Genomic DNA, 14,900 nt, shown 5'->3' on the forward strand with positions numbered 1-14,900 from the left:
TGGAAGAGGAATTTATCACTGATATGCACATTGCTCAAGAGGTCTTTAGAGAAGATGTGCGTGACTCGGGCAACAGAATATAGAAGAAAGCATTTCTGAGTAATACGTTTAGCTTGAGTTTAAAACTCGTTTATGGAAAGAATTCCTAGTTAATTACTGAACATATTTGTATCTGCCTTTACTTATGTCGTTTGGTCGCATTTTCCGCTTCAGAAAATATTGGAAATTTAACTTTATAGGGGTTATAAAAGGTGATATTGTGCTTTCGATGAGCTGGCTAGTCGTTTAAGTCTTTAAAAACAAATGATTCTCCGTCACAATAAAGTTAAAAAAAGAATCAAAAGAACTCTGACGCATAATTTGGGTTTGTTGCTGTGCCTAGTGGTATCCTATGATATCCTTTAGGACTAAATGCTTTCATTGCCAGCTGCATGGACGGTAAATTCGTCAAAGTCTGAGAAAAAGCGAATCATGTCACAATGAGGTTGCGAGGGTGAGATAATGATTCATGTTTTTGGATTGAAAGAAATCAGGGAATCTAAGCTTATAACCCTTAATTGCTTTTCTTAGATTTCCTCGCTATTAATCTGTCTTTTGTTTACAAATTGTCGTAGTTTCATGTTATGGCAAATGAGATAACATTGAAAAAAGCAATGTTAGGAAAAATAAGAAAAACCGGATATTTCGTCAAACTAGAATTTACAACATTAAGGTATTCTGAGTACGGAGAAATACATGTTCGTGATCGCCAACCTTCAAGGGGATTACCAGAAGGGGGTGATCAAGAGAGAAAAGTAAGTTCTGCCTACTTTTCATGTAACCTCTCGACTCAATTGTTTGTTTTATCCCTTCTCTTTCTTTTATTCATAAAATTTGATTCGTGTCATTATTGTTAATTAGGAAGCTGGAAACCACAATCCGTATTGCATCAGCAGGACTTAACATGAGAATTTGAACGTCGCAGGTAAATGTTCTTTAATTTGCGACGACAGAACACACACCCACTCGCGTAATTGTACTAAATGTGCCACTTGTGGTTAAAGGAGAGATGTTAGATAATGAAATCCCCACAAACCAATGAAGCACAATGAGAGGAACATTGCTCATTTCGTAACTTATCACCAGAAAAGTCGAATCAACATGCGCACATGAAACGTGCCGCGAGACACTTAGATGTCTTTGCGTGGGCTTCGTATCGATTGCGATCATTCTATCATGAGCGAAAACTTTAAGGGAAGAGTTGTTAAATTTCCCGTGAAGTAACACTTTTTTAGAATGCACAAGCTGCCTAGTTATGATCATACATTTCCGATGTTTTTTTCAATGCTTTGCCTGGCATGAAACAAACAAATTTCGGTTCAGTTTTGCGAATTTTGTTCAGTTGCCTTTTGCGACGCCGTATTGTATGTTACTGAGTCAAGGATCTGGGCAGATGCGACTTCAATTTTCTACTCATATGTAAGCGTAACAAACCTTACATATATCCATTCGATAAAGATCAATATAAGACTGTTTTGAGGCAATATTTGTTATTTTTTTAATTTAGAACTCTGACCGGTTTTGAGGGTCAGACATGTCTCGATGCGGTTAGAGGATTAACAACTCGTTTGACAAGGCCACCCGTTTTGGATCCACTTTTCAGGCGATCACAATTTATTGTGAATTAAATCGTTTAAAGATAATATCAGTCAGATTGATTCGCCAAAATATGACTGTTAAAATAGAATAACATTGCCATGGGCGTCCTCCGTACATAAAACTAGGAATGTATTGTTTGATTTATGATAACCTCCTAAGGGGGATTAACGACCCATCAGTGCTCTTGATCTTAAAAAAAAACGCCGGCTAAAGCAGGATTTTATTTCGTCTCCTCTCCCCTAACCCCGTTTTTTTTTTTTTTTCGCAGAACGTGCATGACTAACTCAGCTCATGAAACTTCTAACAAGTTTTTAACTTCAGCAAAGAACTATGCTGAGCTGTACACATTGGGTGAGAAAAACAGCGTTGTCTACGCAGTCGACCTTGATGATTCAGGTGCCTTTGAAGGCACGATACTATACGATACTTAAAGCACTAACAACAGCACTCGAAGGTTTACGCGCCATAATCTGTTTGATGCAAACCGGCATACTCTGGTGAAATGATGTGGCTTTTTTTTCATCAACAGAAAAAATGGCTTCACCAAAGCGTTCTTTGCTGACGCAAATATGAGTTGATATTTGCCGCTCTCTATGTCCTCCACACGACAGTCCGTGACCGTAACTACCGTTAATCCGATCGAAGATGCTTCTTCCACTTTATCATAAACAATACGTTGAAGCGGACAAAGGACAACTATGCTCGAAGATTTCTCTTTATGATTTCTTTTATACGAACCAACATCTAAAGTTTCAGGCTTTTCCCAAAGCCAGTAGGCAACACAGCGAGTTGATCCTTTCCAAAACCTGTGTAGAAATTGCTTCTTTTTTTTTCCGATTTTAATGCAAGAGGCATGTTAAATTCCGATAGACACTTAAGTGCTTCCTCGAAAGCGGAATCGAACCCTAAAAAGTAACCCTAAAAAGTAACCCTAAAACTTTCGTGCACATTGATAGTTCTTATAAGCACGATGCTTATTATTCGGGCAACAGTATCCAGAATGAGGTCTGGTCAATCCTTCAACAAGATCGTCAGAGATTTCTGATCCTTAGCAACACTGACTCTACCAGGTAGTTTGCCTGAAATGGATCTGCAGACATACTTATTTTCGTCACCAAGGTCAATGCAGAATAGACTTCCTCGAACACGAGTTCGGCCATTTAAATCAACCCACTCGTTTTTATCACTTAAGAGACCAAAGACTTCTTAATCGAAAAGGCAAACATAAGCGTCTGAGGGAAAATTTAAAATTACTTCGAATAACTTATTTAGGTACAATTAGGCATTTTGTCAAATTAGTATTTACTAACTTAAGGCTGTTTGCGTGCGGGAAAATACTTCAACACCAAACCTCAAAGGAAAATACGGAAGATATAAAAGAACTGGAAAAGCCTTGCGTGTGGAGAAATAATAACCTTCATTTGATAAAACAGCTGGCAACGCATCCGAACCATTAATAGAATAGACATTCACATATATGCCGTAAGAATACCAAAACTCAATGTAGGTTCAACTGTCCACAGCCGCCAATGAAACACGCCATGATACTCTATCCTCTAGATGAAGATCCAGCTGATAATGAATTTAAAATGCACAAAGGTAATTGGCAGACTATTAAAAGGTATCTAAATAATATGAAAGAAGGAGAAGACATCTCCTTTGATCAGTTACTCATCAACATCAGTGTGACAGAAGAAAAATATTAACGTGCCATAAGGTCATCTCTTAACACTCCTACTGTATTTTTAAAAAGAAATCCAAATGAATTACGAATAAACAATTACAACCCTGCTTGTCTTAGTGCATAGCGGGCCAACATGGATATCCAGTATATACTAGATGTATATGCATGTGCTGTGTACATAGTCAATTACATATCAAAGGGTCAGAAGGGAATGAGTGAACTTTTGAGGGAAGCTTGTGCTAAGGCAAAAAAAAAGGAATAATAGCATTAGACAACAAATAAGAGATATCAATAGTAAATTTGTTAATAATGTGTAGATCAGTACACACAAAGCAGTGTACATCGTATTACAATTGCCTATGAGAAAAGCATCTCGACATATAGTATTTATAGTATTTATAGTACATATAGTATTTATAGTATTTATACGTCACCCCCTGATGAGAGGGTAGAGCTTTTGAAACCAATGAATGAAATTGAAGACATGAATGATGAATGCAAAGAAATCTGTATCAGTGGATTGTTAGAGCGGTATTGTAAAAGCCCAACAAAATTAGAAAACCTAACATTGGCAAACTGGGTGGCTTGGTATGATTGTAGTAAAAAGCATATGTGAAACAAACAAATGAAGTGAATGTAGATGGTCTACCATTGGAGGCTTTCATTGATGATAATCAGAATGATGATAATGAGCATAGCAAGTTACCTACTTCTGGCAAAACTAAAAGAAGAACTAAAGCGAGAATAATAAGGAGTGTATGATTGAATAAGGAAACTGAACCAGAAAAAAATTACCATGAACTTACAATGCTGCTTACACCATGGAGAAATGAAGAAACCGACTTACCTGGAAGATGCTCTTCTTACCAAGAACGGTACCTGCTGTTATGTTATGCAATCAATGAACAAGTGAAGCATTATGCTATATGTAATGAAGATTTCAGTGAAATACAACAGGAGATGAGTAGAATTGAAGACACATGTGATACTATTGTACCATGTACACAATATCTTGTACAACAAGATGTAGCTGAAGGTAACCAGGACTTGCATCCTGACTTTAATGAAAGCTATAATTTATCAGATGATTTAGGTATACCATCAGCTGATCTGAACACTGAAACATTGCTGATAAATGAATTACAAGGTTAATACAGACACCTTGTACAGATGTTAAATAAAGAACAAAAGGAATTCTTCTAATATGTCTTGCATTTAATCAAAATGTGGAATGAACCATTCTACTGTGTCCTTAGTGGAGGTGCAGGTGTAGGTGAATCACATGTTACCAAGGCCTTGTATCAAGCAGCACTTAAGTATTACAATAGTAGGGCTGGCGATAACTTTTCAGAATTGAAAGTATAGATGTTGGCATCTACTGGTAAAGCAGCATATAAATGTTAAAGGCAATACCATTCATCGCGCTCTGGCCATAACAGCATGTCAGTCATTAAAGATCTTCAAGCCTCTGAACTCAAGTAGACTTAATACACTAAGATGTAAACTTGGCGGTGTTAAGTTTATATTAATAGATGAAATATCTATGGTTGATAACACTATGTTCAATGTACAGTTCAACAACAGACTAAAAGATATGAAAGGTAGCTCAGTACCCTTTGGTGGTGTTAGCATCGTTGCTATTGGAGATTTATTTCAACTGTAGCCTGTAATGGATGGTTATATATTCAAACATATAGAAAGTAATGAATATGGTATCCTTGCCCCTAATGTCTGGCAAGAGCTTTTCAAAATGTTTGAACTGAATCAAATAATGAGGCAAAGACAGAGTAAACTATTTGCCGAAATGTTAAACAGGTTAAGAGAAGGTAATCATACTAACAAAGACATTATGTAATTGAAAAAAAGGCTTATTTTACCAAGTAGTGCTAACTACCCTAGAGATGCACCACACTTGTTTGTTCAGAATAACAAAGTAAATGAGCTTAATAACGAGGTTCATATTGCACTGTCAGGTCAAAAGTACTTTATTAAGGCTCAAGAGGGTGTAATTATTGCTCGGTCACTGGAGTTCAAAGACAGAATATTGAAACAAATGCCAAGTGACCCCAAGAAAACTGAACAGTTACATTCCATCCAAGGTTAGCAGTGGGAGAAAGGACTAAGATCTCTCAATACTAGAACAGATGATGGTATGACGAATGGTGCTACTAATGTTATCAAATCAATACAAATACATCAGTCAGGCAAACCTTTTAGTATGATATGGGTACAGTTTAACCGTGCTGAAGTTGGAGAGAAAACCAGACATGATAAAAGAAAGTTGCATGTCCAGGGTATTGAACCTTCATGGACACCTGGTAGGTAGAAATAGATCGCTACAAGTGGTTAGAAAACAATTTGCACTTAGACCTGCTGCTGCTAGAACTACTCATAGATCACAAGGTGACACTGAAACTATAGTTGTAGTAAAGTTTGACACTAGAAGGGACTTACCTGGAAGATGTTCTTCTTACCAAGAACGGTACATGCTATTCATAGATGACAAGGTGACACTGAAACTATAATTGTAGTAAACTTTGACACTAGAAGGGCAATACCACATATACATTATGTTGGTCTTAGTAGGGTTACTACTATAGATGGCCTTTTTATTACTGATCTATGTGAAATTAAATAGCTGTTAGTTGTGATGTCCAAACAGAAATGGATCGTTTAAGAGGTGAAGGGAAGTTGTCTCTTTCAGTAACTCCAGTTTATAATGTGTCTCAGATTAGTTTTAAAGCATGTTTCCCTAATGCAAGATCATAACATAGACACATAGAAGATTTTCGTAAAGATTTCAATTATTCAAATACTGATGTAAATATTTTTTCACATACAATGTGTTCTCAATTTGTCAGTGACAGTTTGTATTTAATATAAAAGATGAAGAATACACATTGTTTAGAAATGATAATTCTTCAAGACATTCACAAAATGCACGACCATATGGAGGCATAGCAGTGTATAGTCGAGCTGACTATTATCACGAGTATCCATATTGCTCTAATAGAAATATTGTAGAAATAACTATTTTGAGATTCATGATGATCCCTCATGTAACAATTGTAGCAGTCTACAGATCACCTTCAGTATCAATAAGAGAAGCATCTGGTGCTATCGAAGAGACATTTAACTCTCTACCAACTCAATTTAACATATTTATGGGCGCCTTCAATGTAAACTGGCTCAGTGATTCACGGCGTACACCACTTTACAACTTGTTCATAAGAGACAATGGCTATAGGCAGTTAGTTTTCTGTAGTAACACTGACAGTAATACTTGTATTGACCATATATACACTAACTTACCAGAGGCACAAGCACGCTTTCAAATATTAGAAACCTATTTTTCAGACCACAAAGCAATTTGGGCTTTAAGAAACTGCTTTGAAGCAAATAACATAATTGCATAATTGAATAAACATATCCAGTATTGCATCAATAAAGCTTGTCAAAGCACTATTAAGGAAAAATTAGAATAATTATTGTATTTACAATTTATTTCAGAGTTGTTCACAACATGGCCAATTCAGCCTCACTAGGGTAAGTATGTATAGAGGATAAATTATGTGTTTTCATGTATACTTAACTAAAATCTATCTCTCTCTCTTTATTTTCAATAGGAAATCTCCAAGTAAAAACGTTGCAGAAGGTGAATATATATTTATGCCAACTTAAGTTAAAATGCCTTCACAGGCAATGTGATCAAAAATTTTTATAAGAGAAGTTTTCATTCATATGTGTAAGAAATCCTTGAAATCCTTTGTGTAGTTTCGTTGTTTATAACTATTACTAAATAATCCTTTTGATAATGGATGAAGGAAGTCACTCCATGCCATAACATTTTAGAATGGAGTTTTAAAACCTGACACATGAACAGTGTGTTTTAATTTACTGAAACTTTAGCTTTCCAAGCTCTTTAGCTTTAAATAACAAAATACCTGACCTACATGTACATTTATAACATTATCTATATATGATTATATACTAGTCCACAAGTTCAATGCTGTTTGTATTTATTATGTAGTTGAGTATTAGCTGTTATTTGCAATTATTTTCAGATATAGAATTCAAAGGCTATGTACATGGTCTCTCTCCAGTAAAGACAGGAAAAAAATCAAGAGTACCCTTCTTTAACTGCACAATCCAAACAGGACAAGCTGACAAGATCCGAGCAGTATGTTACGATCCAAAACAGCAAACCAGTCTACAGCAAGCAAAACAACAGAAATCCCCCATCAAAATTTCAGGTTTAAAAAGACTACCTAGCTCACGTTTTTATAATAATAACTGCAAAGAATTTAAAATAACAAAAATGGCAAAGGTAGCACCTACAGATACTGATTTCACCTAAAACCTAGATGTTTCCTTTTCTTTAATTACAATAAAAGCCTTTTCAACTGACCCCTTCAAAACTGTGGATGTACGTGCTAAAGTTATGTTCAAAAATGAAGAAAGTAAACCTGTCATATTCAATGGCCAAAGATTGATGAAAGTTGATTGCATTGGCTGTGAATATATGAAAGTCATATATTTAAACTGCGGATATAAAGACATGAATATGAAAGTGATCTTCGCAGTAATGAACACTACTTAAGCAGTAGTGAAAAGAGTGGTGTAAGAGTAGTGTTCATTACTGCGAAGATCGCTTTCATATTCACGTCTTTATCCGCAGTTCAAGTATATGACCTTCATATATTCACAGCCGTTTATTCACCACTTCACGAGTTTATTTGGAACCAACATAGCGACCAGCTCCCAGTTGGCTTGTTGGCTCATTTGGTAGAGCACTGAACCGGTATCACAGAGGTCATGGGTTCAAGTCCCATACAGGCCTGAATTTTTTTCAGGCCTTCTTTTCACTACTGCTTAAGTAGTGTTCATTACTACGAAGATCGTCTTCATATTCACGTTGATTGCACTGTTGCTGATCATACTGAAAGCATCAAGCTTGCACTATGGGAAGATATGATTCAGAAAGTTGATTAAGGAAAGTCATATCTCTTTAAACGTGTCGCAGTAAAAATTTTTGATGATACCAAGTGTTTGAATGCCGATTAGTCTTCCACTGTTGAGCTTCAAGACGACATTGATGACATTAATCTAACATCAAAAGAGATAAAAGATAATATTGTAGAAGGACAGTGTCTAGGAGAACATGTTAAACAGGCAACATCCTGGGCCCGGTTGTTCAAAACTGCGATTAGCGCTAATCCACGATTAAATAGGCTAATCGCCGATTAAATTTAAGTCGCCGATTAGTTTCTGTTGTTCAAAGCCCGATTATTCCTAACCTTCGATCAAACCAAGGGTTAAATCTAACCCTGCTCGCTAGGTGGATTAAATCCTTAATCGGCAGATTAAAAAATAAAAATCACAACATGGCTGACTTGTTGTGTTGGTGTTGATGGGCGAAGAAAAAGGAAGCAAAGAGAGTTTAGGAGCATCGGTTTCACGATAGATGGATATACAGACCAAGAATTAAGAGCAAGGCAGACTTTTCGGGCGCCATTTGTTTTTTTGTTTACATGGGAGTACATGTAAAAGAAATAAGAAAGAAACAAAAGTCTAAAGTCCGTTAATTTTCACTTTGCTTTGTGTTTGTTAGCGAAGTATACATTTTATGCAAGGTATGGACATTCAGAGGTATTACAATAATGTTTCCATTTACAAACTCACCTGTTTCAAACCCCTGTAACCCAGTAAATGACGGTGTGTCACTGAACATGTTTATTATTTTTAAACTGGCTTCTGATGGGTTCGGGGGAGCAGGGCCACCACCTGTCTTCTTCTGTTCACTTTTAAAGGAACTGAATTCTCTTTTTGCGTGACTCTGGAGGTTTTTCCACTTGTCTCGTACTTCCTGCGTTGATCTTGCTGTCACACCGACGGCGTTTACCGCCTCCGAGATTTCCTCCCAAATCTTGTTTTTTTTTGCATTTGTTATACTGTTGGTAAATTTACTTTGAAGAATGTCCATATTTTCTTCAAATTTTTCCGTTAAAACGGAAATTTCAGCGGGTGAAAAGTTTGCTTTCCGCACTTTCTTCGCTGGAGAAGCCATATTGACAAAAATAAATTTCCGGCAATTTTATGACGTAAACTGGCACAAAATAAATTATAATTAATTAATATAATTCATTTTATGCTTAATCGCGGATTAGTAAATCGACCGAGTAATCTCCCTTTGAACAACTGTTTTTTAACCAACGATTAACTAACCCACGATTAAGAAATTTAATCGCCGATTAGGCTTAATCGGTGATTAGTTTAATCGCGGTTTTGAACAACCGGGCCCTGGGCCCGGTTGTTCAAAACTGCGATTAGCGCTAATCCACGATTAAATAGGCTAATCGCCGATTAAATTTAAGTCGCCGATTAAATTTAAGTCGCCGATTAATTTCTGTTGTTCAAAGCCCGATTATTCCTAACCTTCGATCAAACCAAGGGTTAAATCTAACCCTGCTCGCTATGTGGATTAAATCCTTAATCGGCAGATTAAAAAATAAAAATCACAACATGGCTGACTTGTTGTATGGTTGTGTTGGTGTTGATGGGCGAAGAAAAAGGAAGCAAAGAGAGTTTAGGAGCATCGGTTTCACGATAGACGGATATACAGACCAAGAATTAAGAGCAAGGTATCGCTTTGGAAAGGAGTCTATAGAGTATATTACCGACCTTTTGGCAGATAATCTTCGTCGTAAAACCAACCGCAATCATCCTCTCTCCGCTCTCCAACAAGTCCTCATTGCTTTGCGCTTCAACGCCATTTGTTTTTTTGTTTACATGGGAGTACATGTTAAAGAAAATAAGAAAGAAGCAAAAGTCTAAAGTCCGTTAATTTTCACTTTGCTTTGTGTTTGTTAGCGAAGTATACATTTTATGCAAGGTATGGACATTCAGAGATATTACAATAATGTTTCCATTTATAAACTTATCTGTTTCAAACCCCTGTAACCCAGTAAATGACGGTGTGTCACTGAACATGTTTATTATTTTTAAACTGGCTTCTGATGGGTTCGGGGGAGCAGGGCCACCACCTGTCTTCTTCTGTTCACTTTTAAAGGAACTGAATTCTCTTTTTGCGTGACTCTGGAGGTTTTTCCACTTGTCTCGTACTTCCTGCGTTGATCTTGCTGTCACACCGACGGCGTTTACCGCCTCCGAGATTTCCTCCCAAATCTTGTTTTTTTTTGCATTTGTTATACTGTTGGTAAATTCATTTTAAAGAATGTCCATATTTTCTTCAAATTTTTCCGTTAAAACGGAAATTTCAGCGGGTGAAAAGTTTGCTTTCCGCACTTTCTTCGCTGGAGAAGCCATATTGACAAAAATAAATTTCCGGCAATTTTATGACGTAAACTGGCACAAAATAAATTATAATTAATTAATTAAATTCATTTTATGCTTAATCGCGGATTAGTAAATCGACCGAGTAATCTCCCTTTGAACAACCGTTTTTTAACCAACGATTAACTAACCACGATTAAGAAATTTAATCGCCGATTAGGCCTAATCGGTGATTAGTTTAATCGCAGTTTTGAACAACCGGGCCCTGTATTGTCTGTAATACTACAGTTCAAGTAGTAGCTGACAAAGATATAGTTACATGTGAACGCTGTAAAACTTCTATGTTAAAATCAGCATGTAATAACAAACTAGTATGTCAAAACAACAACTGGTAAACTTGAAGCATTCACATGCCTCAATGATGGCTTGCAAAGTTTCTTAGTGTCAATCAACAATGATACTAACATAAATAATATTTCTCATGAAGAACTTGAAAAACTTCTCCTATATGCAGGAAAGAGACAAATGATCGTTGATCAGTCAGTGAATATTATTCAGCAATTCCTTCTGTAACTACATATGTTACCTATGTTGAAATATGTTGTGTTAATTCTGTTAAAATGAGCATTTTATGGTGTGGTTCCATTAACTTGAGAAACCCAAATCAATCAATGCATGTTATTCAGCAATTCATGCTGTAACTAAAGGATCATTGTTAGTTCATGTTATTCACCAGTTCCTGTTGTACTTATGTTACCTATGTTAAAGTATGTCGTAGGCTTTGTTGAAATAAAATTATGTTATGTCACTGTGTATTAGCTCTGTTAAAATAGGCATGTTACAGTGTGGTTTTCATTAACCCTAGGAATACACTAAATGATTACACTTTCCACAGTACACTGTTTTTCTATTATACTGTTTTGTCGTAATTTGATTGTTACAGATTAGCTAATAGACTGTGTTTCATGAGTTAATGAAAACCAATCAAACTGGTATATAATTTAACAATCAAAACCACAAGTAGAAAACTTGAAACATTCGTATCCTAGCCTGCATAGCAGGCGGTAGAAAGGGAAAGGGAAGGGAGAAAAAGATCGCGCGCGTGAAGCGAGGGGAGCGAGAGGGAAAAGGAAAGGAAGCTTTTCCCCGCCCTCCCATCACGCTTCCTGTCTTTGCGCGCACCCATTTACTTACCTCTCCCTTTCTAGCACCTGTCATGTAGGCTATCTGCATCCTAACGGACATTGAGCTGAACACTTGCAGATAATTTTCATTCCACTATGTGCCCATGAATTAATCTGATTAATCTGTACTTTTTTTCCTAGTACTGTGACAAAAGTTAAGTCCAGTAGAACAGTTTATGATAAACTGTCGCTCTTCATGTAGTCATTTGAATTTAAGTATGATATTTTGCTACATTAGTCTTAGTAATAACAGCAGTCCCAGACTGCCTATTTTTTCACTTAACAGACCAAAGACGTGTAATAAAAAAAAAGCTGAACTTATGAGTTAAAGGGAAGTTTCAATTTAACTCGAATCACTTCCATAAGAAAAATTAGACATTTTGTCAAATTCGTATTTACAGATTTACCTTGCTCTGCGTGCGGAGAAATTAACTCCTAACTTTCCATGGTTTAATTAGTGGTTATGTCCTCTCGAATAAGTAAGAAATAAAACAATTGAAGAAAGATTGTGACTTTCCAACTTTTAGATGAAAGATAAAATAAGAAGATACCAAGGGAATGTCATCAATATTTCAAAGGTATTTTCATTTAGACTCCTGGACGCCCCTGGATAATTTAAAAGCAATTACGAAATAAATATGAGGAGAGGTCAGATTCCGAGGCACCTTAAACAGCTAAAGCGTATAGAAGATTTGGCGGAACCAGAGTTTTGAATAAATGATTAATTTGGGATTCATTGCAACTTTCTCTGCGCAAAGTTCTTGAGATATGTGGGCATTTTACGATGGCCCCTAGAGGACATGCCATTTTTTTCTTTTTTTTTTTTTTTTTTTTTTTTATCGCGTGGTAAAATCAAAATATTGCGCAATAAATGGAATCTATCGCCCGATAAATGTTAAACTGTCGCGCGATAAATTGTTAGGTCTCACATAATCGACTGTCACGCACGTTGTTTCCGTGGACTACAATTGCTGCCACAGTTTGAGGAGGTATGTTTTGAGGTCAATAGTTCGTTTTATTTTCGTGAAAAGATCATTGAGAAATACTTTGCAGTTCTTCTACAGCACTACGACACGAATCAGGGCTGGGTTGTTCAAAGCTGGGTTAAGTAAACCCAGGTTTAGTGTGAAATCTTAAGGCGTAAACAAGAAATTTAGTGTTCTTCCTTTTGTGAAGAATTTGATTATGTTATGCTAAAAAAAAAATGGAAGAGAGAAAATTATTCCGAGAGGGCTTCTCCACAAAGGAATAAAGAAACCCGGATTAAAAGTTAACCTTGGGTTAGCGCTAACCAGCCTTCGAACAGCTGGGCCCAGTACAGTAAACCTTGATTTTGCGAAATCTTGAGAGACACTTGCGGAGATGGCTGTAAGTGTCTGAGAACAAGTGTGGATTATCTAATATTTCTGATTACATTGTGTATGAATCAATAAATGAGGTTTATCGCGCGATTAAAAAAAAAAAAAAAGTGCCATGTCCTCTCTGGGCCACCGTAGCATTTGCTACAGTTGCTCTAAAATGTCACCCCAACAATTATCACCTTGCACCTTGGAATTCCTCCTATAGGCAGAAAACATTCCTGATATCCTTTCTTGGGAATAGTGAGCTCTTTAAATTTGATCGGATTGGATAACATCTCCTTGCGTTCTGTCCCTTCAGAGAACTTTGTTTTTAATTACTGCCCTCTAAAAGATGGTGCGACACACATAGGCTGACACAAATGTACTTATTGTATGGCTCTGTTGATATCAACCGCACCTGGGATGAATACAAACATGGTTTTGGCAATGACCTCAAGGGAGAGTTTTGGCTCGGATTTGACAAGATCCGTCGCTTGACAAGAAATGAAACAAAAAACAGACTCCTTGGAGTAGCACTCCTTGGAGATCTTGGAGTAACCCTGAATGAATCGCTCCACGCTGAATATGAGTGGTTTGGAAAAGGAGAAGAAAAAGATAAGTACCGGTTGTGCCTTGGAAATCCATCGGGTAAGTCAACAGTCTCTTTGTTTATTATTCGTTCAATTAGAGGAATCGTTGAAGTGTTTAGAAGGAACGGTTCCAATCGCGTCAAGGCCTGACTTCAGTTTTCAGTTTTCAGGCCTGTTTTCAGCAATTTCTTTAATTATAGCTCACCTGTGAAGAACCTTTCTTTTCTTGTAAAAGGCAGTTTCTTATGAACGGATGCATATATATATATATATATATATATATATATATATATATATATATATATATATATATATATATATATTAGTTCACACGGCAACCAGGTGGACAATCAGACATAGTTTGAAGCTACACTGGTTTGCAGATTTAATGAATGTAACCGAAGAAGTTACAATTCATAGACCCAACGTTTCGACACTCCTGTCTAGTGCCTTCATCAGGGGTGATCTAAACGCTGCAACAAGAGGTCCTTTTATATGATCACTAATTAGCGGCCTTTTTTCTGACGAGGTGTAAATAGGCGTCAGGAAGCAGACCGCCATCGTCACGATTTAAAGGAGCGTGGGCGGAGTTAATGTGCCAAGCCTCCAAACAAAGGCGCTGGTGGTAACGCCGATTAGTGGTGATAATTTTAGAATTATCCCACCCAATTGTATGGTTGGTTAGGCAAGTATGCTCTGATAAAGCTGAATTTTCCTTTTTGCAAAGAAAAACCGCTTTTTGGTGCTCTTTTAACCGTGTACCAAACTGGCGTTTGGTCTGTCCGATGTATTCGTTATCACAGTCATTGCAAGGAATAGAATAAATGGCGTCGGTTCGTTGTTCTTTCGTGACAGGATCCTTAGGTTTGGCGAAAATATGCCCCAAAGTCTGAAAAGGTTTTTGAGCAACTTTAACGTTGTGGCTATTCAAAATTCTCTTGATTGTCTACCATCATCACTCGATTCGAAGGCTGAGGAGAGGAAATATGTTTCCAATGTCCTAAAGGCAAATGGCTATACAAAAACTTTTCTCCGTAACTGCCAAAAACCAGTTATAAATAGTAACGCTCTTGATGAAAGGGAACCAGCGACTGGTTTTGCTGTTATTCCTTACATACAGGGTGTTACTGAACCCATCAAGAGAAAATTGACATTGGAACGGAAATGGACA

At 36.8% G+C, this 14,900-nt stretch overlaps 1 protein-coding gene across 1 annotated transcript; it reads left to right on the forward strand.

The window, feature by feature from the left end:
- Positions 1-6,317: 6,317 nt before the first annotated feature.
- LOC149049619 (uncharacterized) lies at positions 6,318-7,868 on the forward strand. The gene is made up of 3 exons (XM_089197181.1): positions 6,318-6,868; positions 6,949-6,977; positions 7,387-7,868. Exons 1-3 carry the CDS (start codon positions 6,846-6,848, stop codon positions 7,677-7,679), a joined length of 345 nt encoding a protein of 114 aa, XP_089053307.1. The 5' UTR covers positions 6,318-6,845; the 3' UTR covers positions 7,680-7,868.
- The last annotated feature ends 7,032 nt before the right edge of the window (positions 7,869-14,900 follow it).

This window comes from Pocillopora damicornis, chromosome 2 (assembly GCF_964200805.1).
Source record: "Pocillopora damicornis chromosome 2, jaPocDami1.2, whole genome shotgun sequence".
In the NCBI taxonomy this organism is placed as follows: Eukaryota; Metazoa; Cnidaria; class Anthozoa; order Scleractinia; family Pocilloporidae; genus Pocillopora; species Pocillopora damicornis.

Coding starts and splice junctions, on each gene's coding strand:
- LOC149049619 (XM_089197181.1), top strand. CDS start 6,846: ATGGCCAATTCAGCCTCACTAGG. Junction 6,869..6,948: donor GCCAATTCAGCCTCACTAGG/GTAAGTATGTAT, acceptor TATTTTCAATAG/GAAATCTCCAAGTAAAAACG. Junction 6,978..7,386: donor AAGTAAAAACGTTGCAGAAG/GTGAATATATAT, acceptor AATTATTTTCAG/ATATAGAATTCAAAGGCTAT.